The 26,111-nt window shown below is 48.2% G+C and overlaps 1 protein-coding gene across 2 annotated transcripts in view; it reads left to right on the top strand.

Annotated features, from left to right (window-relative positions):
• The window catches only part of LOC135187953 (ubiquitin-conjugating enzyme E2 E2), a 293,818-nt gene extending 269,966 nt beyond the window's left edge, over positions 1-23,852 (top strand). For both annotated transcript variants that reach the window (XM_064167037.1, XM_064167036.1), the window contains exon 6: positions 23,024-23,852. In XM_064167037.1, coding sequence (XP_064023107.1) covers positions 23,024-23,121 — 98 coding nt within the window. In that variant the 3' untranslated portion in view covers positions 23,122-23,852. The remainder of the gene's footprint in view (positions 1-23,023) is intronic.
• Positions 23,853-26,111: the final 2,259 nt, after the last annotated feature.

Raw genomic sequence — 26,111 nt, 5'->3', positions numbered from 1 at the left:
AAAAGGGAATTGAGTGGTGTGATGAAGACATAGCAGGCTGATTTTGATGTTGTAATGAAGGCTTAGCCATGTGTTACTAAGCAGACATGGTTTGACATGGTAGACTGTTCAGATACCAGGGATAATCAGGCCAACCAATTCCAGACTTTGAACATATGAAGGCCACACAAAGAAAAGCATTGCTGTGCAGTCTCACCTGGTTGGAAAATTTAGTTTCTTAGAAGAGTTTGCAGATGAGAATTTTCCTGGAGCTTAAGAACCTTTGGCAGGGTTGGGGTGGCAGTGACCAGCTGAGAACAGGAAGCATTTTAATCCAGATTAGCATTGCCAGCTCTCTAAATATAAAAGCAAATAACTTGGTTCTGCACTTCAAACACAGTAAAAGTAAAAACATCCTTCCTTTGGATTAGGGCTGTGTGGGAATTTACACTCCTGGGCTCCACTTGAATGCTTAAGATACACCTGACCTCTGCTCCAAGGAAAACAGCTTTTAGTGACTTCAGATACTTTCAAAGAGGGCAGTGTCTGCACGTGGAGTTGCTCTGGAAGAACTGACTACCCACGTAGGCAAGCCCTGGCAGCTAGCACTGGAAGGAAGTATTTTCAGTGATGAGGCACAGAGCCTGTGAGCACTTACTCAGCTTCCTGCAGAGGAATGTGTCTAGCAGCTTTTGTAGGGTTACTCATGGACATGTCAAGGTATTTACAGGACTGGGGTCCTGCTTTGTAGAAAGAAAGGAATCCCAGACTAAGTTGGAAGAATCACAGAACCACAGAATCAGCCAGGTTGGAAGAGACCTCCAAGCTCATCCAGCCCAACCTAGCACCCAGCCCCAGCCAATCAACCAGACCATGGCAGCCAGGATTGGCTTCAACACCTCCAGGGATGGCAACTCCACCACCTCCCTGGGCAGCCCATTCCAATGCCAATCACTCTCTCTGACAACAACTTCCTAACAACATCCAGCCTAGACCTCCCCTGGCACAGCTTGAGACTCTGTCCCCTTCTTCTGTTGCTGGTTGCCTGTCAGCAGAGCCCAACCCCACCTGGCTACAGCCTCCCTGCAGGTAGCTGCAGACAGCAATGAGCTCTGCCCTGAGCTTCCTCTGCTGCAGGCTGCACACCCCCAGCTCCCTCAGCCTCTCCTCACAGGGCTGTGCTCCAGGCCCCTCCCCAGCCTTGCTGCCCTTCTCTGGACACCTTCCAGCATCTCAACATCTCTCTTAAATAGAGGAGCCCAGAACTGGACACAGCACTCAAGGTGTGCCCTGCCCAGTGCTGAGCACAGGGCCACAAGCACCTCTCTTGTCCTGCTGCCCACACTGCTCCTGAGCCAGCCCAGGATGCCATTGGCTCTGCTGCCCACCTGGGCACTGCTGCCTCTTCAGCTCCTCTCTACCAGCACCCCCAGGTCAATATTTGAGTAGATTTGTTAAAGGTGGTGAGTATTCTGGAAAACCACTGAAATACTTGGAAGTTGGCAGAGCAATATTTAATTGGCCTTGTTTTATGAGGCTGGCTCACCCTTGCTATTTTGATTCTTCCTGGACACCCAGAGGCTACCAGGCACAACATCACAGTGTTGTACTGTCAGACATACAACAAAATCATCTTGTCTTGCTATGTGTCTTTGCTGTAAGCAGCAGAGGATCATGTAAGCAATGAAACAGCTCTGCTGAGATTATTTATATCCTTTAGCTTGGAGCTGCTTTTCCATTTTCTTCAGAGTTTGTGTACTGTGCTCCCTCCAGAAATGGGCAGGGTTCTGGGCTCTCTCAGCACAATGGAAAATGCTTTCTTTGTACCTGGAGCAGGAAAGTATGCCAGTCGCTCAGCATGGCAGCAAGGAAGAGACAGTAAACAAAAGCCAGAGCAGCAAGAAATCAGTTTGTATAGTAACATGTTTTGGGTTGTTCTAAGTTCCCACATAACCATTTGGTCTCTTTAGATTGCTGCCTTGGGTCGACTCCAAATGAAATGAGCTCATTTTGGAGGCTTGCTTAGCAAATACAAAATGCAGTGTGTGGTTACTCTGCTACGCTGGGGCTGCTGGGTTTGGAGCAGAGTGCTTTAAAGGGTGCTTTAAATAAAGGTCATCATGGCTGAAAATAAGCAGTGTGCCCAGGTGGGCAGCAGAGCCAGTGGCATCCTGGGCTGACTCAGGAGCAGTGTGGGCAGCAGGACAAGGGAGGTTCTTCTGTCCCTGTGCTCAGCACTGATCAGGCCACACCTTGAATGCTGTGTCCAGTTCTGGGCTCCTCCATTGCAGAGAGATGTTGAGGTGCTGGAAGGTGTCCAGAGAAGGGCAGCAAGGCTGGGGAGGGGCCTGGAGCAGAGCCCTGTGAGGAGAGGCTGAGGGAGCTGGGGGTGTGCAGCCTGCAGCAGAGGAGGCTCAGGGCAGAGCTCATTGCTGTCTGCAGCTACCTGCAGGGAGGCTGTAGCCAGGTGGGGTTGGGCTCTGCTGCCAGGCAAGCAGCAACAGAAGAAGGGGACCAAGTCTCAAGCTGTGCCAGGGCAGGTCTAGGCTGGATGTTGTTAGGAAGTTGTTGTCAGAGAGAGTGATTGGCATTGGAATGGGCTGCCCAGGGAGGTGGTGGAGTCTGTGTGGCTGGAGGTGCTGAAGCCAATCCTGGCTGGGGCACTTAGTGCCATGGTCTGGTTGATTGGCCAGGGCTGGGTGCTAGGTTGGACTGGATGAGCTTGGAGGTCTCTTCCAACCTGCTTGATTCTATGATTCTATGATCATCATAGTTTGTCCTAAAAGTGCACAGAAGGAAAATTCAGCATAAAATCAGTGAGTGCAGAACAACAACATCAGAGAGGGGATTGCCTCAGGAAAAGCCTGTGACCATAAACCCATAACCATCAGCTTTACTCAGCTGAACAAAACAATGAGTTGAAACCAAGTTCTTTTTGCTAGGCAGCATCTATTCATCTTTCAGTGCTCTGTGTTCCCCTGCCAGTTCTGCAGTACCCACTCTGTGCTTACTGAACTAATATGTACCTATTTGGACTGATCATAACATATATTTTAGAACTGATATTCACAAATTCTTGATAGTCTTTTCAGTGCTTCCTCTTTCCATACCTTGTACAAGATTTTGCACTACACTGTCTATATAGAATAGAATCACAGAATGGTTCAGGTTAGGAGGGACCTCAAGGATCAGCCAGTTCCAACCCCCTGCCATAGGCAGGGACACCTCCCACTAGAGCAGGTCACTCAAGGCCTCATCCAGCCTGGCCTTGAACACTTCCAGGGAGGTTGTGGCACACAGAACCACCCAATGTGATCTTTGATCACATTAGGTGATGCTGTGCTCCACAACGTCCCTGGGCAACCTGTGCCAGTGTCTCACCACCCTCCACCTGTACTAGTATCTCATCATCCTTTCCTAACAGCTAGTTTGAATTTCTCCTCTGCCAGTTCAAGCCCATATTATTGTACATATGCAATATTCACTGCTATTCTACAGCAATCACTTACAGTTCCTGAGCTGGAGGCACATTACCAATATATTAAAGGCATTTAGGCACCTAAAGGTGACAGCAGACAGCCAGCAGGGTTTGCAGTACTTTGCTTGGGATTTAGAATCATAGAATCAAGCAGGTTGGAAGAGACCTCCAAGCTCATCCAGTCTAACCTAGCACCCAGCCCTACACAATCAACCAGACCATGGCACTAAGTGCCCCAGCCAGGCTTTGCTTCAACACCTCCAGCCACACAGACTCCACCACCTCCCTGGGCAGCCCATTCCAATGCCAATCACTCTCTCTGACAACAACTTCCTAACAACATCCAGCCTAGACCTGCCCTGGCACAGCTTGAGGCTGTGTCCCCTTGTTCTGTTGCTGGGTGCCTGGCAGAAGAGCCCAACCCCACCTGGCTACAGCCTCCCTTCAGGTAGAGGAGGAAGGTTTGGATCAGGACTGCTATTTTTGTTGGCCTAAACCTTTGCTCTTTTCACTTGCACATTGACAACACCTTATGGGTAGATGAGTGTTGCTGATTAGCATAGAGGCTCTTTGTGTGTTTAGATTTAGGCTATTCAAAGCTCACATGACATCATTAAAAATGATTAACACAACTAGAGAAGTAGGATTGCTTACAAATACTTAATTTTAAACCATCTCTTATGGTTTCTGAAGTCTTCAGTCTTTAAATCATTTTTTTCTCTGAGAAATATCAGGAGCTATTTAGGTAAGAAAATTAGTGGGCTTATGTCATTTACAAAGTGAACAGTAGAGATTACTCCATTAGAAATTAAAGGGCAGCCTTCATTTTGTGGTATCCAAGGCATAAAACAGTCATCAGCTCCAGATAACCAATCACATGTGCTTTTACTCTATTCTTTCTCATCTGTTACAGAATCAGAGAATCATAGAATGGGTTAGGTTGGAAGGCACCTCAAACCTCATCCAGTTCTAAACCCCTGCCATAGGCAGGGACACCTCCCACCTCCCACTAGAACAGGTTGCTCAAGGCTTCATCCAACCTGGCCTTGAACATGTCCACGGAGGTTGTGGAGCACAGAATCACCCAATGTGATCTTCGATCCCCGATCACATTGGGTGATTCTGTGCTCCACAACCTCCCTGGGCAACCTGTGCCAGTGTCATCAGGGCAAGATGACACTTCAGTTTTCATGCTTTCTTAAGCTACTGTGTGCTGGTGCAAGCATCTCCCTTGGATGCCTCCTTTGTCAGAGCAGTCTTGCTGCAAATTCTGCAGCACTGGTGGGGTCAGACTTCATCACTCCGAGCTGTCAGAAGCCTGTCAAGTGCTCTTAGTGGCAGTGAGACTGATTGCAGAAGTCCCTGGGCCATGCTCTGCTGATACTTGCATTTATTGCTAATTGTTACAGTGCAGTGACATTTTGGGATGCCTGCTCAAGAACCACATGGACCACGTAGGCAGATGGAAACATGAGGCACAGTGCCAATGTGCTACCACACAGTCAGGCTCAAATAACCCATGCCTGCAATCCAGAAAAGCTCACCAAAGAGAGCATCTGGGCTATGCTGACAAAAATCCCAAACCTGGTCCTTTCCAGGCATTTTCTTGCCAATGTCTCTTGCTGTAGATACAATCTCGGACACGTCTGAGCCAGCCACAGCCTGCAGCGTCCTTCAGTGTGTTCCCTGGGAGAAAGGGAAGTGCAGAGAGGGGGTGGGGAGGCCTGCTTGGTGTTTGAGTTGTGACTGGGTGGCAGTGTGAGGTGTGCCATTGCCTGTTCCAGGGGATGCTCAACTTGTGGAGATTTCAAGGAGTCCTGTTGACCTTCTTCACCACTGCCCTTTTGTACACGAAAGCCACTTGCATTGCTTTCACGTTTTGCATGGGATTGCTAGTACCAGTCTTGGGTGTAGATGCATCACACTGATGCTGAGGTGTAACAGGGGCATAAGGAGAAAATCACATTTGACCAAAGCAAGCAGCATTCGTAGCACATGGAGATTTTTCTGGTCACTCCAGGGATTCCTTTCAATAAAGGAGCAAAGGGAGAGATTCAAACCATTTGCATCCAAACTATTCTACTAAAAATCTAGGTGTTTAGGACTCGTTTTCCTCTCAGTGTCTAAATGCCACCAAAGACCAGACCAAGTATTAGCAAGAGTGTGTCCAGCAGATCAAAGGAGGTTCTCCTCCCCCTCTACTCTGCCCTGCTGAGAACTCATCTTGAATACTGTGTTCAGTTTTGGGCTCCCCAGTTGAAGAGGGACAGGGATCTGCTGGAGAGGGTCCAGTGGAGAGCTACGAGAATGAGGGGACAGGAGGGCATGGCTGATGAGGAGAGGCTGAGGGACCTGAGGCTGCTTAGTCTGGAGAAGAGAAGACTGAGAGAGGATTTGATAAATGTTTATAAGTATCTGAAGGCTGCCAGGAGGGGAGGGACAGGCTCTGCTCACTGCTGCCTGGGATAGGACAAGGAGCAATGGGTGTAAGCTGCACTTCCTTCCCATTCTGTCTCCTGGGAATCCACGTGTTAAGTGGATCCTGTTGAACCTCCTGGTTTTCTTGCAGTCATCTACTTTTAGTACCTGTGATTATAACATGTCTAACAGTGCACAAAGCATGGTCAGAATGAATGCCTTTACATTCAGTTGCTATAAGATTAAGCAATTTGGGATGTGTAAGACCTGTAGGTCTGCTCCTTTGCCTGGAGATGGTGATTAATGTGAAGTGAAAAGAGACAAATCCAGAAGAAAAATGATTCTATTTTCTTTAAATGGAAGAGGTGGCTCAGGAGCAGTGTGGGCAGCAGGACAAGGGAGGTTCTTCTGCCCCCGTGCTCAGCACTGCTCTGGCCACACCTTGAGTGCTGTGTCCAGTTCTGGGCTCCTCCATTGCAGAGAGATGTTGAGATGCTGGAAGGTGTCCAGAGAAGGGCAGCAAGGCTGGGGAGGGGCTTGGAGCACAACCCTGTGAGGAGAGGCTGAGGGAGCTGGGGGTGTGCAGCCTGCAGCAGAGGAGGCTCAGGGCAGAGCTCACTGCTGTCTGCAGCTACCTGCAGGGAGGCTGTAGCCAGGTGGGGTTGAGCTCTGCTGCCAGGCACCCAGCAGCAGAAGAGGGGGATACAGTCTCAAGCTGTGCCAGGGGAGGTCTAGGCTGGATGTTATTAGGAAGTTGTTGTCAGAGAGAGTGATTGGCATTGGAATGGGCTGCCAGGGAGGTGCTGGAGTCACAGTATATGGAGGTGTTGAAGCCAAGCCTGGCTGAGGCACTTAGTGCCATGGTCTGGTTGATTGTCTAGGGCTGGGTGCTAGGTTGGGCTGGATGAGCTTGGAGGTCTCTTCCCACCTGGCTGATTCTAAGTGTGCTGAACTTCCTATAGAAGTTCAGACCAAAAAAACCCTGCACTGAAAAGGCAGCTCTGACCCCATGGACACAGACCAGCACTGTGAGCTCTGAGTGCTGTGGTTTGGTTAGTACCCACTCAGGGACATCCTTCCACAGGATAAACAGATACTGCTGCATCATTTTCTGCTAGCATTACCCAGCCATGTGCCATGTAGTGTCTTTCATGTCAATTTCTTATCTCCTTACACCCCTTTATGTTTTTTCCCTAAGAGCAGGAGTGTTTCCCAGTTGAGCTCGTTATTATGAACAGATACACTGCTAATGTATCTGTGCTTTTAATTTTGAGGCGCATCCAAGCATCAAAGTGAAGCATGTTCCTTCAGAACCTTAATTGTTCCAGCATGCTGGCACTTCTAATAGGTGCATGCTCTTCCTTAATTAAAGACAACTCTTCAAGATCAGTACACTCTGCCTTGTTGATCCATGACTGCCTCAGCTAATTCCCTGTCAGCCAGGGAACTTTATAGAGATGCTGCTAAAGACTGAAGACTGAAAAAAACCCATACAGTTTAACCAAGAATGATTTTCCTTGGCAAGGTACAGAGATGAGTCACTGCCAACACTTTGGTTTGAAAGCCATGTTAATAAAACTGAGCCAGATAATACTCCTTAGTCCTGAAACATCTCTTTCTCAGGCAGCCTCATATTTCACACAGATCTGTGGTAGGTAGCATTCAAATCAGAGAATCACAGAATTAACCAGCTTGGAAAAGACTTTCAAGATCATCAAAGACTTTCCAGATCATCCAGTCCAACCTATTACCCAACACAAACTAATTAACCAGACCGTGGTACTAAGTGCCTCATCCAGTCTCCTTTTAAACACCTCTGGGGATGGTGACTCCACCACCTCCCTGGGCAGCCCATTCCAGGGCCAATCACTCTTGCTGTGAAGAATTTTTCCTAACATCCATCCTGAACCTCCCCTGGCACAACTTGAGACTGTGTCCCCTTCTTCTGTTGCTGCTTGCCTGACAGAAGAGACCAACCCCACCTGGCTACAGCCTCCCTTCAGGTCTGGAATTTCCCAGGTCCTCCTTCTAGCCCTTCTCATGGATGGGCACCACGTTGGCAGCTTCCAGTCTTTGGGGACCTCTCCGATGAGCCAGGACTGTTGATAAATGATGGAGAGCAGCTTGGTCAGCTCATCTGCCAGCTCTCTCAGCACCCTAGGATGGATCCTATCCAGTCCCATAGACTTGTGAGGATCCAAGTGGCTCAGCAGGTCTCTAACTGCTTCCTTCTGGATTACAGGGTGGCTGCTCTGCTTCCTGACCCCACCTATCAGCTCAGGAGGCAGCTATCCCGAGGACCACCTGTCTTGCTGTTGAAAATTGAGGCAAAGCAGATGTTGAGTACCTCTGCCTTTTCCTGATCTTTAGTTACTACATTCCCCTCCTTGTCCAACAAAGAGTGGAGGTTATCCCTGCCCCTCTTTTTGTCATTAATGTATTTATTAGAGTACTTTTAATTATTCTTCCAAGCAGTGCCCAGTTCTAGCTGGGCTTTTGCCTCTCTGATTTTCTTCCTACACAACCTGGCAACATCTTTAAACATTACCTGAGTTCCCTCCCCCTCTTTCCAAAGGTGCTCTGCCCTCTTTCTTTCCCTCAGTCCCTTCACCAGTCCCTCACCCAGCCAGGCAGGTTGGCTGCCCCATCGGCTGCTCTTCCGGCACATCGGCACAGCCTGTTCCTGCACCTTCACGAGGTGTCCTTCCTGGACTCCTTTGGTCTTTAGGGTTGTTTGCCAAGGTACTCTCCAATTTAGCCCTTAGAACAAGCTGAAGTACACACTCCAGCAGTCCAGTGTGGAAGTTTTGTTGATGTCCCCCCTTGTTTCACTACATATTGAAAACTCTATTATTTCCTGGTCACTGCACCCCAGGCAGCCTCCAACCAGCACATCTCCCACCAGCCCTTCTCTATTTGTGAACAGCAGGGTGAGCAGAGCCTCACCCCTGGTAGGCTGGCACAGCAGCTGTGTCAAGAAGCTATTCTCTATACTAAGAACCTTCTAGGCTGCCTTCTCTCTGCTGTGTTAAGTTCCCAGTAGATATCTGGCAGGTTAAAGTCACCTACAAGAGCAAAGACTGATGCTCTTGAGACATCCTCCAGGTGGTTATAGAGTAACACTCTACTTCTTGGTGCTGCTGGACCAGAAGCTCAACAGGAGCCAGCAGTGTGCACTTGCAGCCCAGAAAGACAACCAGAGCATGGGCTGCAGCAGGAGAAGTGTGGCCAGCAGGGCCAGGGAAGTGATTCTCCCCCTCTGCTCCACTCTGCTGAGACCCCACCTGGAGTACTGCATCCAGTTCTGGAGTCCCTACTGACAAGAGGGATGTGGAGATGCTGGAGAGTGTCCAGAGCAGGGCCAGGAGGATGTTGAGAGGGCTGCAGCAGCTCTGCTGTGAGGACAGACTGAGGGAGATGAGGCCACTCATTCTGGAGCAGAGAAGGCTCCCAGGTGACCTTCTTGTGGCCTTGCAGGATCTGAAGGGGGCTACAAACAATCTGAGGAGGGACTTTTTAGGTGAGGGAGTGGCAGGAGTGGGGGGAATGGAGCAAAGCTGGAGGTGGGGAGAGTCAGATTGGAGGTGAGGAGGAAGTTGTTGGTGATGAGAGTGGTGAGAGGCTGGAATGGGTTGCCTAGGGAGGTGGTTGAGGCCCCATGGCTGGAGGTGTTTGAGGCCAGGCTGGCTGAGGCTGTGTGCAGCCTGCTCTAGGGTAGGGTGTCCCTGGGCATGGCAGGGGGATTGTAGCTGGGTGATCCTTCTGGTCTCTTCCAACCCTGACTGATTCTATGGTTCTTCATCCTGGTTTGGGGTGATCTATAACAGACTCCAAACAGGATGTTAGTCTTGTTGGCCTTGCCTCTGACTCTTCCTCACAGGCACTCAATGTAATCATTCTTAATATCAAGTTCCATGAGGTCAAGAGCCTTCCTAACGTACAGGGCCACCCCTCCACCCCTTCTCCCTTGCCTGTCTGTCCTGAAGAGCTTGTAGCCATCCATTGCAGTGCTCCAGCTGTGTGACTCATCCCACCATGTTTCTGTGATGGCAACTATGTGATAACTTTGCTGCTGTACCAAGCTTTCCAGCTCCTCTTGTTTATTACCCATACTGCATCCATTAGTGTACCTTGATGGTCTTCCATACTTTATCTCACCCTCCCTTTTTTCTTGTCCTGGAGGGGCATTCTGCTGCCTACGCTGATTTTGGTGGAGGGGAGAAATTAATTGGTGCCAGATAATGTTCTATAAAAATATATATTCATTAAACTCAATATTCTGAACTCTCACCACCCCCAACCACTGCATTTAATATTAGAAGGGTTCTACATGGTCATGGAAACATTCTAGGATTAATATCCAACCATAACTTGTTCATTACTAGCAAACATTCAAACTACAAACAGAGAGAGGATTTTTCCCCAGGACTCAATGCTTCTTGGGGTCTATGCACTGTTTGCCCAGCAGAGAGGGCTGAAAGCTCCTTCTGCTCTATGGAAAGGCAATAGATATTACAGAGGCATTAAAGCATTTACTCACAAGTTTTGATTAATCATCAATCACCCTCTGGGGCTACGTCACAGCCTATTACTAATGTCCAAACTTCAGGGGAGTCTTTGCCCATGGACTTTGAGGCTGGAATCCTCCTGGTTTCAGGGGGAATAGTCTCTGACCTTGTGCTGCTGGATTCTTCTGGCTGCTCTCTCCAGGGACTCTTAGGCAGGATCTCAGGTGCAGAGGCAGGATGCCGTGCTGTCTCAGCACGGTCTAACGCTGGCTACTCAGGCTGGTTGTGTGCAGACAGTGAGTCTGCTCCTGGCAACCTGTGGCAATGGCACACACCAGGCAATCATAAGGCAGCAGGTGTGCAATAGGATGCATGGCTACACAGGATCTGGTCCTGATAACTCACCGCAGTGGCGTGCAGGTGTGCACAGCTGGCTGGGAGACTCTGGGCAGCAGAAGTGTGGCCAGCAGGGCCAGGGAGGGGATTCTCCTCCTCTGCTCCACTCTGCTGAGACCCCACCTGGAGTACTGCATCCAGTGCTGGAGCCCCCATTATAAGGAGGGCTGAGGAGGGACTGTTGATAGAGTCTTGTAATGACAGGACAAGGGGGAATGGGTTTCAAGTGACAGAGGGGAGATTCAAACTGGATGTTAGGAAAATGTTCTTTGCAATGAGGTTGGTGAGACACTGGCACAGGTTGCCCAGGGAGGTGTTCAAGGCCAGGTTGGATGAGGCCTTGAGCAACCTGTTCTAGTGGGAGGTGTCCCTGTCAAGGGGTTGGAACTGGATGATCTTTGAGGTCCCTTCCAACCTAAACCGTTCTATGACTCTCTGTGATTTCTGCTCTAAACTACAACAGCTAAAGTTTAATCCTGCCTTCACTGACTTTCCCTTAGCAAACATTGGACCTTTCTAGAATTTCTCTCTTACTCCTCTAAGGATTTCCTTTTTTTCTTCACTGAAACAATTCATTTTGTTTGTGTGCTCTCTCTCTCTCTTTTTTAATACAGTGTTTATTGATCACTTTATCATTCTGCTGTACAGCTTCCATCCAAAGCACCTCGCAGAGGATTGTGTGGATTCTATATGAGGAGCTGGAACTTTGATTTTATGAAAGTCAGAAAGAAATTGCAGCTCAGCTTGTAGGGTGTGTAAAGCAATTCAGAGCCCTGCTACCACCCTTTGTTCTGACTTGAATCACTCTGTTGTTCCAGCTCATATGCATGTGTTGATCAGACTTCCAACTGCGAGGCCAGTTCTGTTGCCACACAAGCAGGGATTAGAGCTGCACTGCACTCATTTTCACTTGTTCCCTCATTCTGAGCACTCTTTTCAAGGCTGAAAGGCCAGTGGAGTCATTCAGTGTGCCACTTCACATATGTCTGCCTCCAAATAATTCCTCTGTAACAAAACCACTCACTTCAGCCTTGTCTTTGTGCTGGGCTGGAACCTGTGTTGTGTGTAGGCACAGATGGCATCTGGTCCTGCTCCCCCACCGGCCATTCCCCAGTACTGGAGGATTGCTCACACTGTACAAAAATCAAGCTCTGATTCTGCTTGCTTGTAAACTCCTCGGTGTTTTCACTTTACATCTCTATGGAGATGTTTGTAAGGAGAAGCTGGATATAGTAGAGATCTGGGTTTTTGATTGGTTGGTTTGGGTAGGGATGGACTTTGTATGAGAACACTGGAAGGAGAGGAGTGCAAATGACAGTGAGCCAGCCCTGCCACCAACAACTCTATTCCCTTCCAAATACATTTGGAGGGGCAGCAGGAAAAAATATAAGCTAAGAGAAAGCACATGAATGAATTTTTCCTTTCCATCCCTTCCAAGTATTGTTCTTCACAGAGAGAGTGATTTGTCTTTGGAATGGGCTGCCCAGGGAGGTGCTGGAATCTCAGCCTAAGGGGGAACTTCCTGACTGTAAGGGTCCCAGAGCACTGGCACAGGCTCACCAGAGAGGTTGTGGAGTCTCCTTCTATGGAGACTTTCAAGGCCTGTCGGGATGTGTTCCTCTGTGATCCATGCTTGATTGTGTGGTGCTGCCCTGGCAGGGGGGTTGGACTCGATGGGTCCCTCCCAACCCCTAACATCCTGTGAGCTGTGAGTCGCCGTCCCTGGAGGTGTTGAAGCCAAGCCTGGCTGGGGCACTTAGTGCCATGGTCTGGTTGCTTAGCCAGGGCTGGGTGCTAGGTTGGACTGGATGAGCTTGGAGGTCTCTTCCAAGCTGGCTGATTCTATGATTATTACTGAGAGCAAAAGAGAGCAACACTGCTGCTGTAAGATTGCTGGAGGATACTATGCTGCATCACATCAAGACTCACAATATTCTTGACACAGTCATAGAATCAACCAGGTTGGAAGAGCTCCATTCATCCTGGCCCTCACAGAACCAAATACAACTACTGTGGAGTGACTGCTATGGAGTTTCTCAAAGTCAAGAGGAAGAAGCCTCACTTGAGCAATCAGTGTATCTCCCTGGTGTCATGCTGGCACCTAAAGAGAGCAACAGGTTTAAGTGCACAGGAGCAGATGAATGTGCCCTGGCAATATCTAATCACACTCACCAAGTAACTCAGTATGTGCATAAGAAATCAGATGTTTATTCCCAGGCCTAGATGGGATTTTGCAGAGTCACACTCACTCACTGTCAGCTAAGCATGCACACTGGCAAGCTCTGTGCTCAGACTGGGCTGCAGAGAGACCTTCCTGCTTTAAAAAATACAGAGTCATAGAGTCAAGCAGGCTGGAAGAGAGCTCCAAGCTCAGCCAGTCCAACCTGGCACCCAGCCCTGGCCAATCAACCAGACCATGGCACTAAGTGGATGAGGCACTTAGTGCCATGGTCTAGTTCACTGGATAGGGCCAGGGGATAGGTTGGAATGGATGATCTTGGAGGTCTCTTCCAACCTGGTTGATTCTATGATTCTTTGATTCTAAGTGCCTCATCCAGGCTTTGCTTGAAGACCTCCAGGGACGGTGCCTCCACCACCTCCCTGGGCAGCCCATTCCAATGCCAATCACTCTCTCTGACAACAACTTCCTCCTGACATCCAGCCTAGACCTGCCCTGGCACAACTTAAGACTGTACTTTTCTGGGAGTTCATTAAGTGTAAAGCAGGTGGCACATGGCTAACGATGGAAACTGCCTGAGGCAAAGGGGCACTACCAATAACATTTCTTGTAAACAATTCATTTTCTTCTAATGCCTTCCTTTCAGAGTGGTAAATATTTCTTTCACACATGTGGAATAGCTTTTCACATACTGCTTTTGTCTGCAGTTTGCACTGACTTCTCTTCTTATGACACTAACCTGGATGCAAACAACATGAGAATATATAATTAGGCACGAAATAATTCTTTACGTTGAAGAGTGTTTTGGTGTGCATCAAACTGTCAGCATATGCTTTAAGAGAGCAGTAGTTCAGTGGAGTATTCATTTCTAATTCTTCCTCCATCTTATCTTTTTTATTTATTTTTTTAAGTTTGCTTTTTGGAACCTCTTTGTAAATGATTGGTAGGATATTAAAATGAGCAGAAATGGGATTTGGAAAACTTGGATTTCACTGCAAGCCAGGGGATGTATTCTGTCCTGCTCTCATATTGGCATTGAAATCACCAGCCCTGTGAGGAGAGGCTGAGGGAGCTGGGGGTGTGCAGCCTGCAGCAGAGGAGGCTCAGGGCAGAGCTCATTGCTGTCTGCAGCTACCTGAAGGGAGGCTGTAGCCAGGTGGGGTTGGGCTCTGCTGACAGGCAAGCAGCAACAGAAGAAGGGGACACAGTCTCAAGCTGTGCCAGGGCAGATCTAGGCTGGCTGTTAGGAGGAAGTTGTTGGCAGAGAGAGTGATTGGCATTGGAATGGGCTGCCCAGGGAGGTGGTGGAGTTGTCATTCCTGGAGGTGTTGAAGCCAAACCTGGCTGGGGCACTTAGTGCCATGGTCTGGTTGATTGGCCAGGGCTGGGTGCTAGGTTGGACTGGGTGAGCTTGGAGCTCTCTTCCAGCCTGCTTGATTCTATGATTCTGTGAAAATATGAACTTCTATCTTGAGGAGCAATAATTTCAGGGTAACCAGTTCTGCTTGTGCTGCTGTGTAGGGACAACTCCGAAGCAGCTTTACACGACATGGAGTAGACCTGTAGCCTTCCCCAATGAGAAGCTCAGAAAACCCAAGCACTTCCCATTTTTCACTTGAAAAAGAAATACAGCAGAACATTTGGAAAGAGAGGTGGCCCTCTAAAAAAACATAGCATTCCATAAACAAAAAACTCTCCTAAATGTGTAACTGAAATACATGTAACCAAAATAGTACTTGTTTGTTTTCCTCTCCGTTTGACACAGTCTGTCCAAACAAAAAGAAGCAGATTTCATTTTTAGTGGCTGATGTTTCAGTACAAGTAGTTACTCAGAGCCTCTCAATGGGATGCCTCTCACCAGCAACAAGAAAGGAGTCGATTAAAGCTCAGGAGACAGAATAAGACCTCTCAAATCGCATCTAACCTTGGGAAATTCTTCCAGCTTAGCTACACTTTGTCAGCTGGAGGCTGCCTCTTCCAAATTCCCCTGCATCTAGAGCCAAATCTAAAGCTGGACAACAAAAATGAATGCCTGAATCAAGTGTGACTTTTTGTATAGGGCTGTGGGGTGGTGATTTAGTTTGGGCAATTAAGGAGGCAGGGATTATAAAATATGTAGTTAATTTCATTTCTGGAAAGCCTCACTCACAACTCCATACAAATGAGTTACATTTGGGCTCCAATTTGGTCAGGAGACTCTTCCCAAGGATGCTTTTGGACAATTCATTCCTTTTGGAGAATCAGAAGAACTGGAAAAGGTTTGGCCACAAAATGGCTTTGCCTCACTTACAAATAGGCAGCCTGGAGCCCTAGGGCAAGTCTGTGCTACTCACTGCGGGGGAGTAGGAAGTTCAAGGTAGTCCCTGGCTCCTCTGTGGCAGTGTTGGAACTGCTCTGCCATTGAGAGGCTTCCAGACCTTCCCAGAGTGCTGGGAAAGAGAAAGATGATCTCTGACCTGATCCTGGTACCTCTTGGCACAGAGTTTGCAGAGGTGCAGGCAGCATCTCTTGCAGAGATGCAGAGAGCATGGTGTCAGTGACACTTCTTGCCAAGTCATGAGGCACTGAAATGCTTTCTCCTGGGAAACTTGAGCCACTTCAGTTTCCAGGTAGTTCAAGCCTAAAACATCAGGGCTAATCTGGTCTGAAGCACGAGACAGAGCAGAACATGTCCAAGAGCAGTGAGGCAGAGGCAGCTCTGTGAGGCAGAAGCAGCACACACTGAGGCAGAGCAGTGAGGCAGAAGCAGCACAACTGCCTGCCACTTAGCTCCATTTCTATTACTTGCCCAAGTGCAAAGGCTCCTTTGGCCACAGAGATTCACCAATCAGATGGCATTTGCCAAACTGACCATATTAAGTGAAACCAGGACTTGCTCACCCTCATTTGGGCAAGACACCAACAAGTACCTAAACACCTGTGGGTACACTTTGGGAGGGGACATAATGGCCCAAGCCTTTGTTTCCCTCCTGCCCTTACTTCCCCCATCAGCAGAAGGATGGGACAAGCCTGGACATCTAATAGGCCTGTCAGCCTGCCAGGACAAGTTGTTTTTCAGTTTTTAGGATGCTCCAGATATCTTTCTGAGAACCCACTTGTCATGGTGTAATAATTGGCTCCATCAGCTGTTATCTACTACTAAAATACCTGAAGGGAAGCTGTAGCCAGGTGGGGTTGGGCTCTTCTGCCATGCAAGCAGCAACAGAAGAAGGGGACACAGTCTCAAGCTGTGCCAGGGGAGGTCTAGGCTGGATGTTAGGAGGAAGTTGTTGGCAGAGAGAGTGATTGGCTTTGGAATGAGCCTCCCAAGGAATTTGCTGTACCTGGAGGTGTTGAAGCCAAGCCTGTCTGGGGCACTTAGTGCCATGGTCTGGCAGATTGGCTAGGACTGGGTGCTAGGTTGTGCTGGATGATCTTGGAGGTCTCTTCCAACCTGCTTGATTCTGTGATTCTATGAAAATGGTAACATACTGCAGCAGAAATATAATCCTACTTTACAAGTACTTATTAAGAACCTCACAATGCATACAAACACTCCTAGTGTACATTTTAAGTGTAAATGTGTGGCTCTCTAACCATGTTGGCACTACCAGTTGGAATTTCTGTGCATATCATGCAGCTGATGGAGGAGGCACATGGAAAGCAAGCTGTTAAACACACCATTACCATTTCATATTTCACTGGAGTATGTTTGCTGTATTTTCAAAGGAGCAATGAAAAGCCCATGAGATGAATTCTGCTCTCAAATTGCCATTTGCTGACATAGCAATGGCAGTAAAAATACAAGCAGAGAAGAATACAGAAGTATGTTTGCATTTCTTTGGGGGGGAAATCGTTTTAAAGAAGAATTATAGTCTGTCTTCTGAGTGATAAAGCAGTGTAACTAGCATTAAACACAGCTGAAACTTTGTCATGACCAAACCTCAGCTCATCCAAATCCCCAATAACATTAACTCCCTAGAAATGGGCTGTGAATCTGATTACCCTTACGACAGACATGAGACACAAGCGTTCTTCTTTATATAGTCGTATGAAGTGGCTGCAAAAGATGACAAGACAGCTCATCCAACCTTTTTAAGCTAGGGACAAGCTGCAGCTCAGCCAGCTTCCCAAACTACAGTTAAATACAGGTTATTTGGCATGAATTGTGCCATAACATGAGGATTACCTATGGCAAGGTGAGAGGGGATTTAGCAACTGCAGTCTTCCTATAAATAGTCCAGATGCTTTTCTTCATCCTTTAGTTCTCTTGACTGACATTTTCTGTGTAAGTTACATCCCTGCACCTAAGCTCTTATTCATTCTTGTTTAACTTAGAGGCACAGGCTGGGTTGGCCTCTCTCCTAGGCCATGCAGGAGAGGATGAGACACCAGCCTTACACCAGTGTGATGCATAATGGTCAATCTGTTTATTGAAGCTAAGCCTTGTGCCTATATAGCGGAGCTCAGCAGAGGGGCATGTGCTCTGAGAGGCTTGCAGAGCAGAGATGGGCTGTGCACAGGCACAGAGGCAGACCTGACCAACTACCCCACTTAGTCCCCCTTTGCAAAAACTTCGCCATAACATTGCTTGTTCCCAGGGCTGAGCAGCCTCTCTTCTCACACAGCTCAGAATTCAGTATCCCAGTATCATCAGGGTTGGAAGAGACCTCACAGATCATCAAGTCCAACCCTTTACCACAGAGCTCAAGGCCAGACCATGGCACCAAGTGCCACGTCCAGTCCTGCCTTGAACAGCTCCAGGGACGGCGACTCCACCACCTCCCCGGGCAGCCCATTCCAGTGTCCAATGACTCTCTCAGGGAAGAACTTTCTCCTCACCTCCAGCCTAAATCTCCCCTGGTGCAGCCTGAGGCTGTGTCCCCTTGTTCTGGTGCTGGCCACCTGAGAGAAGAGAGCAACCTCCTCCTGGCCACAACCACCCCTCAGGTAGTTGTAGACAGCAATAAGGTCTCCCCTGAGCCTCCTCTTCTCCAGGCTAACCAATCCCAGCTCCCTCAGCCTCTCCTCTTAGGGCTGTGCTCAAGGCCTCTCCCCAGCCTCATCGCCCTTCTCTGGACACGCTCAAGCATCTCAATGTTCCTCCTAAACTGGGGGGCCCAGAACTGAACACAGTACTCAAGGTGTGGTCTAACCAGTGCAGAGTACAGGGGCAGAATGACCTCCCTGCTCCTGCTGACCACACCATTGCTGATGCAGGCCAGGATGCCACTGGCTCTCTTGGCCACCTGGGCACACTGCTGGCTCATGTTCAGGTGGGTATCAATCAGCACCCCCAGATCCCTCTCTGTCTGGCTGCTCTCAGCCACTCCGACCCCAGCCTGTATCTCTGCATGGGGTTGTTGTGGCCAAAGTGCAGCACCCAGCACTTGGAGCTATTGAACCCCATCCCATTGGACTCCCTCACCTCTGCCAGCCTCCCAAGGCCACCCATCGGCAGCTGTGCCTCCTTATCAGTTCAGTTACTCAATCCTGCTTACTCTCCTTGTTTTCTCAGACTATTCAGTTCTGCCAAAGCCCCAGCAGCCATAGAATCAACCAGGCTGGAAGAGAGCTCCAAGCTCATCCAGTCCAACCTAGCACCCAGCCCTGGCCAATCAACCAGACCATGGCACTAAGTGCCTTTGGTTTTATATATTTTCATTAGCACTCTCCTTTTGCTGTAGATCCTAGTATGTACCAGATGTACATGGAACTGCTCACAGGATTACCTAAAATTTCCTTATTGAAACATGCTGGATGTTATAGAGGCATCCTAGGGTGGGATTCTAGATGTGGCACTCAGGGACTAGAAGGGAGAGTAAATTTTCATAGAATCATAGAATGGTTTAGGTTGGAAGGGATCTCAAGGGTCATCAAGTTCCAGCCCCCTGCCATAGGCAGGGACACCTCCCACTGGACAGGTAGCTCAAGGCCTCATCCAACCTGGCTTTGAACACCTCCCTGGGCAACCTGTGCCAGTGTCTCACCACCCTCACTGCAAACAACCCTTTCCTAATAGCTAGTTTGAATCTCTCCTCTGCCACTTGAAACTCATGTCCCTGTTGTACAAGACCTTGCAAATAGTCCCTCCCCAGCCTTCCTGTAGCCCCCTTCAGACACTGCAAGGCCACTCTAACATCTCTTCTTCTCCAGGCTGCAAAGACCCAACTCTCTCAGCCTGTCCTCATAGCAGAGCTGCTGCAGCCCTCTGAGCACCTTCGTGCCCCTCCTCTAGACTGGCTCCAACACTTCCATGTCCTGCTTGTGCTGGGGGCTCCAGAACTGCCCCCAGGACTGCAGGTGGGGTCTGAGGAGAGCAGAGCCAAGGGGCAGAATCCCCTCCCTTGCCCTGCAGCCCACACTGCTCTTGCTGCAGCCCAGCACAGGGTTGTGTCTGGGCTGCACTCCCACTGCAGGCTCCTGTTGAGCTTTGCACCAGCCCAGGCCCCAAGGTCCTGTTCCTCAGGGCTGCTCTCAGCCATTCCCCACCCAGCCTGGAGCTGTGCTTGGGATTGCACCAGCCCAGGTGCAGGACCTTATTTTAATTATGAAACCTTAGAGGTTTCTAGGCTCTCAGAGCTGCAGCAGCTTCTCTGGTGAGCCAATGGTGTGCAGCAGAGCACAATTCCTCACTGTGCACATGCATGGCTGTCATAGCCAGCAGCACCCACAGCACTGTTCCCAGGCCTCAGTGCTGCCGAGCACCAGGCAGAAGTGCTCTGCTTCGTCCCAGCCTCTGCAGATGCTAGCACCTTGACAGGGCACCCACCATGCTTCTAGAGAGCTGAGCAGTCATAGTATCATCATCAGGGTTGGAAGAGACCTCACAGATCATCAAGTCCAAAGTAGATTCCTCCTGCCAGGCCAGGAGTTGCATCGTTTTGCTGTTGCTATTAACTTCTGGTGGGTTTGTTTTCATTGCTTTCACTGGGTTGTTGTGCTAGCACAGTTCTGGGTAGCTCTGTTGCACTCACCTGGCTCTGGTGATCGTTTGAACGCAGTCCCGTTTGGATTGAATGTCTGATGGACTGAGGAGGCACACTCTGTCTGAAACAAAAACCAAAGAAAAAGCTGGAGGAGTCTACTAGCTACAGAAACAAACTTGTGGCATTGAGAATAAGAACACAGATACATACAAATGGACAATAAGAAAGGGGTTTATAATAAGGAGCCATAGAAACATAGGAAAAGTACCATGATGAGTCTTGAGATGCACTGTTCCATTTTAGATCTTTATCGATGATCTGGACCAGGAGATTGAGTCCAGCATCAGTAAGTTTGCAGATGACACCAAGCTAGGAGCAGCTGTGGAGCTGTTGGAGAGCCCTGCAGAGGGACCTGGCCAGGCTGGATGGGTGAGCAGAGGCCAATGGGATGAGACTGAACAAGGCCAAGTGCAGGGTTCTGCACTTTGGCCACAACAACCCCAAGCAGCACTACAGGCTGGGGACTGAGTGGCTGAGAGCAGGCAGGCAGAGAGGGAGCTGTGGGTGCTGGGAGAGAGGAGCTGAAGGTGAAGCAGCAGCATGCCCAGGTGGGCAGCAGAGCCAATGGCATTTGCAGAGTTTAGATGTGCTCCTTAGGTCTTCCAGCACAAGTGCAGTGTTCTGCATTGACCTGCCAGTGTGCCACTGGTTGGATGGCTCTGATCTGAAGTTAATATTTCCCTCCTCACCACCTGTGATGACTTCTCAAACGAAACAAAGCACTTATGCCTCCTGGTGGTTGTTTGGCTTCACAGGAGCTGCTAAAAGAAGCTTCCTCTTCAAACATCTGCTGAGGGAGCCTTGTTAAAATCCCCACAAGTAATGCCGTGCAGTGCCAACACACCTCCAGACCTTCTGATAGGGGTGTGAAATAGCTGAGCCTCTCTGGAAATAACTGTTTTTCTGGTTCTTCACTTTGGAGTCTCAACCAAGCAAGTGGCTTTGCCAAACTGTGTATTTGTTCTTTTGTTCAGTGTCATTATGGATGCAGCTGCTCCTGCTCGTGCTATGGCAGCCAAGGACTTCTCCTTGCTTCAGCAGTCCTGTTTTGCCAATGGAGCAAAGCACTGACTGGAGGGCAGCACCCCAAGATGATAGTCAATTCCCAGACTGCTCTCTTGGTGGGATTTTACACACCTATGACAAGTGCTGTGTAGACCTCAGACATCTGTCTGGCTGTGTTCCTCTGTGATCTGTGTTAGATAGGATTGTCCTGCTCTGGCAGGGGGGTTGGATTCAGTGATCTCCTTGGGTCCCTTCCAACCCCTAACATCCTGTGAGCTGTGATCCTGCAGCCTGACAGCTCCACTCTTTCCACAGCTGTCAAGTACTGTAAAACCAAAGGCTTGAGCATATAAATAAACAAAGAGGACAATTCTTTACACTACTGGGCTTAAACAACCTCCTGCAATGTGGGAAGGTGAGAGAAAGAGCCTGTTCCTTCCAAATATGCATGTTTGTTTCCAAAAGGAGCTATATAAGGAAGCTCAGAACCAGGAAAGCAGCAGTGGTGACCTGTGTTCCAGAGTTGGAGATGATGGTACCACCCTCAGGACTCTTTCAGTGTGTCAAGGAAATTGACTCACAGGTCTCCATGTGAAAGACAGAGATGTTTATCCTGCACATAAAAGGCTTTCAGATTTGAACTGCTTAAACCTTTACCACAGCACATCACTTTTCACTGACTCACAGAAGGTTTTATAAAGGTCTTGGCAGCAGCACTTCAAATACAGCTAAAACTCATTGACCACTTGCCCCATTCTAGACGATAGCACCGTGGTATTCTCGCAACCTACCACAGCCAGATACCTCAGAGGCCAAGTCACACCTTCCCCTACAGCAAGAAAACCAGCACATTCGTGACATTTTTCTGCAGGGACTCCTTAAAAGTTCAGTCCTTAGTCTCCATTTGCCCACGAGTCCGTGGAAGTTCTCCCAGTGGTGTTTCGTCCAAGGAGAGTGTGGGAATTCTCAGCAATGCTTTTGGGCTCACCCTGAGCTTCATTACACTGTGACAATGTCTCCTACTCCCTAAATGTTTTGCCATGAGGAATTTTGCCCTTTCCCATTGCCCAAGTTCCCCATTTGTCCTGCAATGCTTCTCAAACCTCATTCCAGCTCCTTAAATAGCCATGACCTTCTGTTTGCACAGAACCAAGTCCTTCTGGTAATCCCCTCTGTAGTTCTTTTCCTTGGCTGAGGAGTTAAAGGTGATGCACTTTCTGCTCTGAAGCTTTTGAAATGGATCTTAGGTCGGATATGTTTCTTTAACACTCGTGCACTCAGGCCTCAGTGACCTCCTCTGGATATGTTAGGCTATTAAAGGTTAGCATGCCCAGTAAGCATTTGCAACACTCAGGCTGTGGTGACTTGGTGCACCCCAAACACAGTGATCACTTTGCCTTGCTAGTTTAGGAAGTGCTACCTTAAGATTCAGACCAGAGATTCTCCCTGAAAGTGCAGGACATACAGTCTGCCTGAATTGGACAGCTACCTGAAGGGAGGCTGTAGCCAGGTGGGGTTGGGCTCTTCTGCCAGGCAACCTGCAATAGAACAAGGGGACACAGCCAGGGCAGCTCTAGGCTGGATGTTAGGAGGAAGTTGTTGGCAGAGAGAGTGATTGGCATTGGAATGGGCTGCCCAGGGAGGTGGTGGAGTCACTGTGCCTGGAGGTGCTGAAGCCAAGCCTGGCTGGGGCACTTAGTGCCATGGTCTGGTTGATTGGCCAGGGCTGGGTGCTAGGTTGGGCTGGATGAGCTTGGAGCTCTCTTCCAACGTGGTTGATTCTGTGAACTGAAAGGAACAACTCACAGAATTACTGGCACACCTGCTTGTAAGGCAGAACTTCAGAAGATCATTTGATTTCTGTGTTTATCAGAGCTGGAGAGCTAATGGCCAGCCAACTGCACCCCATCTTCCCATTCCCTCTATGTTTGTGTGCACTTTCCAAGCAGGACTGGTACATCTGGACACCTTCTTCTTGCAGTTGAACCTCTTTGTGTAATGTAAGAGAACTGAACAGATGTGAACCTGAGAAGAGGGCTTCTGTTTTCTTCCAAAGCTGATGAGTATTTGATGGTTTGTGTTTCCTTTGCAGCTGACCCCCTGGTTGGAAGCATTGCCACTCAGTATATGACTAACAGAGCAGAGCATGACAGAATGGCCAGACAGTGGACCAAGCGATATGCCACATAGGAACCTACCCTAGGATTTGCTGGACCTGTGCAAGCACATTCACTAAGTGCATCAATAACCCTTCCCTTCATTCTTATTTTTTATTAAATTTTAAACCATTTTGTGACAAAAGGTTGCCCTTACTTTCTTTGGGGGTTTTATTTGTTTGTTTGGGGGTTTGGGTTGGGCTTTTGGTTTTGTTTTGTTTTTTTTTGTTCTGTTAACCTGAAAGTTGTTTCCCTCAAATGTAGACAGGGAATTTTGGTTACCAGTGCAAAGAATGTTGGATCTGTAATAGTATAGAGCTTTGTCACAAAGCTTTGTATTAATGTGTGTTGTTTTGGGTTTGGTTTTCTTTTTCTTTTGATGTGTTTTCTGGGGAAAACAAACCAATTCAGAATTCTATCTCGTTTCTACTTAAATGTAGTGTTTAGGGTTATTTTTTTGTACTGAAGTCTTTAATGGTGGGTGCATGCTACTGGGAACAAGTTTTGTATAAAAGCTTCAAATCAAGAATCACTGTGCATTACTAAAACTGTGTTTATCACTGGCCTTCTGTCTACCACGCAAAAGGCTACTGCATTGAACAAATGAATTATGTATTTTGATTTACTTTAAAAAAAAAACAAACCAAAACAAAAAAAAAAAAAAAGTGCTTGTAAATTTCTAAGGGACCTGCCACTTCTGACTGTGGAGCAGTTGATGTACACTTGTATTATTAAAGCACTCAATAAAACACTGTGGCTGATCAATGCACATCTTGCCAGACAGTGCTTCTGTAGCGCAGGCTGCGTAGTCCTCGCATCATGCAGCTGCAGGTTAAGCAGCTACTTTTAGTTTCTTCTCAGCTCTTTGTTTCTTCTCAACAGTGCATTTCTCAACCTAGCGTTCTCCTTTGTGTCTCTTTTTCATATACAAACATCTTCCACACTTTAAAGCTTTTCTTTCACAGGACAGTGCTTGGCTCAGCTATTAGGAAGCCTCTTGCTGCGTCTTTTATGCTGTGGCTTCACTATACCCATCTCGTTAGGTTTAAAATAGTCGGCTATAAAAATAGCCTTGCAGTGAAAGCAGAATATGGATGATGGTTTTGTACAGCAGGCCTCGTTTTGCCTTTCTCCAAGCTCCTCCATTGTAAAAGCAACCATTTGTTATTTTAAAAAAATAATAATCAACTAAAGGTTTTGCAGGGAAAATTGAGCCTGCTGCACCCATCGTACCCCAAGGATGTTTCTGCTGGGATTTGACCTTCGGGCTAATTTTAGATGTGCAGGCATAGAAGGAAAACTTTTGCTTGGCTAAGGAAATGTGTGGGTGTTGTGATTTAGAAAATATATGCTGTGATGCTGATATCTAAATGTTCTTTGTGTTACAATGCATAGTGGAAAATTCCTGTCTTACAGAATTAAACGTTACAGATGCTGTGTACACTGCTTGCCTGACCTCTCTCCTCTCTCCTCACCTCTTATGTTTAAAGAAGATCTTATCTTAAAGAAGATGCATTACAATAGAGACAGTGTAAGCATAAAGGGAGACCCAATCCCATTACCCTCCAACCCAGGTCAACTGTCCTGAAAACTGAAGCAGTCAAGGTGACACCGCAGGATCTCTATGACCGCTGCACTGCTCAGCGTGGACTTTGTCTCAGCCATTTGCTGATAACTTGACATACCACTTGGATCAGCTGGCAAGTTGTCCTCTGTGTGGCATGCACATTGAGTTTGTTTTATGCTATAGAACTACAGCTCCAACAACCACATGGATTCCAAAGGAACAGCCAGTCTGTTTGGATGAAAGGGAATGGAGAGTCTTCTGGTGCCCGCAGGAGCTAACTGTTACCAGCCCAGCCACACGACGTTTCGAGGCCAACAGATCCTAAGTATAGGCGTGGAAGAACACTAACAGTTCAAAGCTTAAACTCAACCCCAAGGCTTCTCTGAGCCAGAACACGTTCTCAGGACAACTGTTACGTGTGCGACTCTTGGAAGTGCAACTTACCATGAAGTACCTCCACGTCTGAAGGGGAATCTTTCTGCTGTAACAATACAACAAAGAGGTAGTTGAAAAGCTGATTTAACAGAACAACAACAGTATCTTGCACACTGTGGTTACTGCATTGCTTCTTTTGTCTCGTCTGCTGAAGAGATAACTCACTGTCTAGGTTCTAATCTAAATTTCCCAGAGACTCAAGTATAGTTGATAGAACCAATAACAATTTATAGGATGCCCTTCCCTCTTCCCCCTTCTTTCCCAAAAGAAAAGGAATTGGATGGAGAGAGAGGAAAGGTAAAGCACAACCAAATAAATAATCTCACTGCACTTTGGAACTTAAAAGAAGAAAAGTTTAACGATAAATAAAAAGTATATGAGGTAGGGAAGCTACAAAGATATAGGGAAGGGAAAACAAGATACAAAGTATGTAAATATAAAACCAGATTTGATGGCAGTGGTTTGTCCACCTCGTGGGTGATGGCAGTGTCATGAAACAAAGAGCAGCAGGAACTGGATGGTGGTTGATTGCTGGCAAGCAGGAGAGGCAGGGAGAGACAAAGAGGAAGTCCCCCTGATTTATGGATCTTGGACAGGAAGGAGGAGTGGGCTAACCACCATCATAGAATCAAGCAGGTTGGAAGAGATCTCCAAACTCATCCAGTCCAACCTAGCACCCAGCCCTGGCCAACCAACCAGACCATGGCACGAAGTGCCCCAGCCAGGCTTTGCTTCAAGACCTCCAGGCACAGCGACTCCACCACCTCCCTGGGCAGCCCATTCCAATGCCAATCACTCTCTCTGCCAACAACTTTCTCCTAACATCCAGCCTAGACCTGCCCTGCCACAGCTTGAGACTGTGTCCCCTTGTTCTATTGATGGTTGCCTGGAAGCAGAGCCCAACCCCACCTGGCTACAGCCTCCCTTCAGGTAGTTGTAGACAGCAATGAGGTCCCCCCTCAGCCTCCTCTTCTCCAGGCTAAACAAACCCAGCTCTCTCAGCTCTCTCAGCCTCTCCTCAT

This window comes from Pogoniulus pusillus, chromosome 28 (assembly GCF_015220805.1).
Source record: "Pogoniulus pusillus isolate bPogPus1 chromosome 28, bPogPus1.pri, whole genome shotgun sequence".
Taxonomy (NCBI): domain Eukaryota; kingdom Metazoa; phylum Chordata; class Aves; order Piciformes; family Lybiidae; genus Pogoniulus; species Pogoniulus pusillus.
Note: the sequence above shows the minus strand (reverse complement) of the source record. Positions and strands in the feature narration are given on the sequence as shown.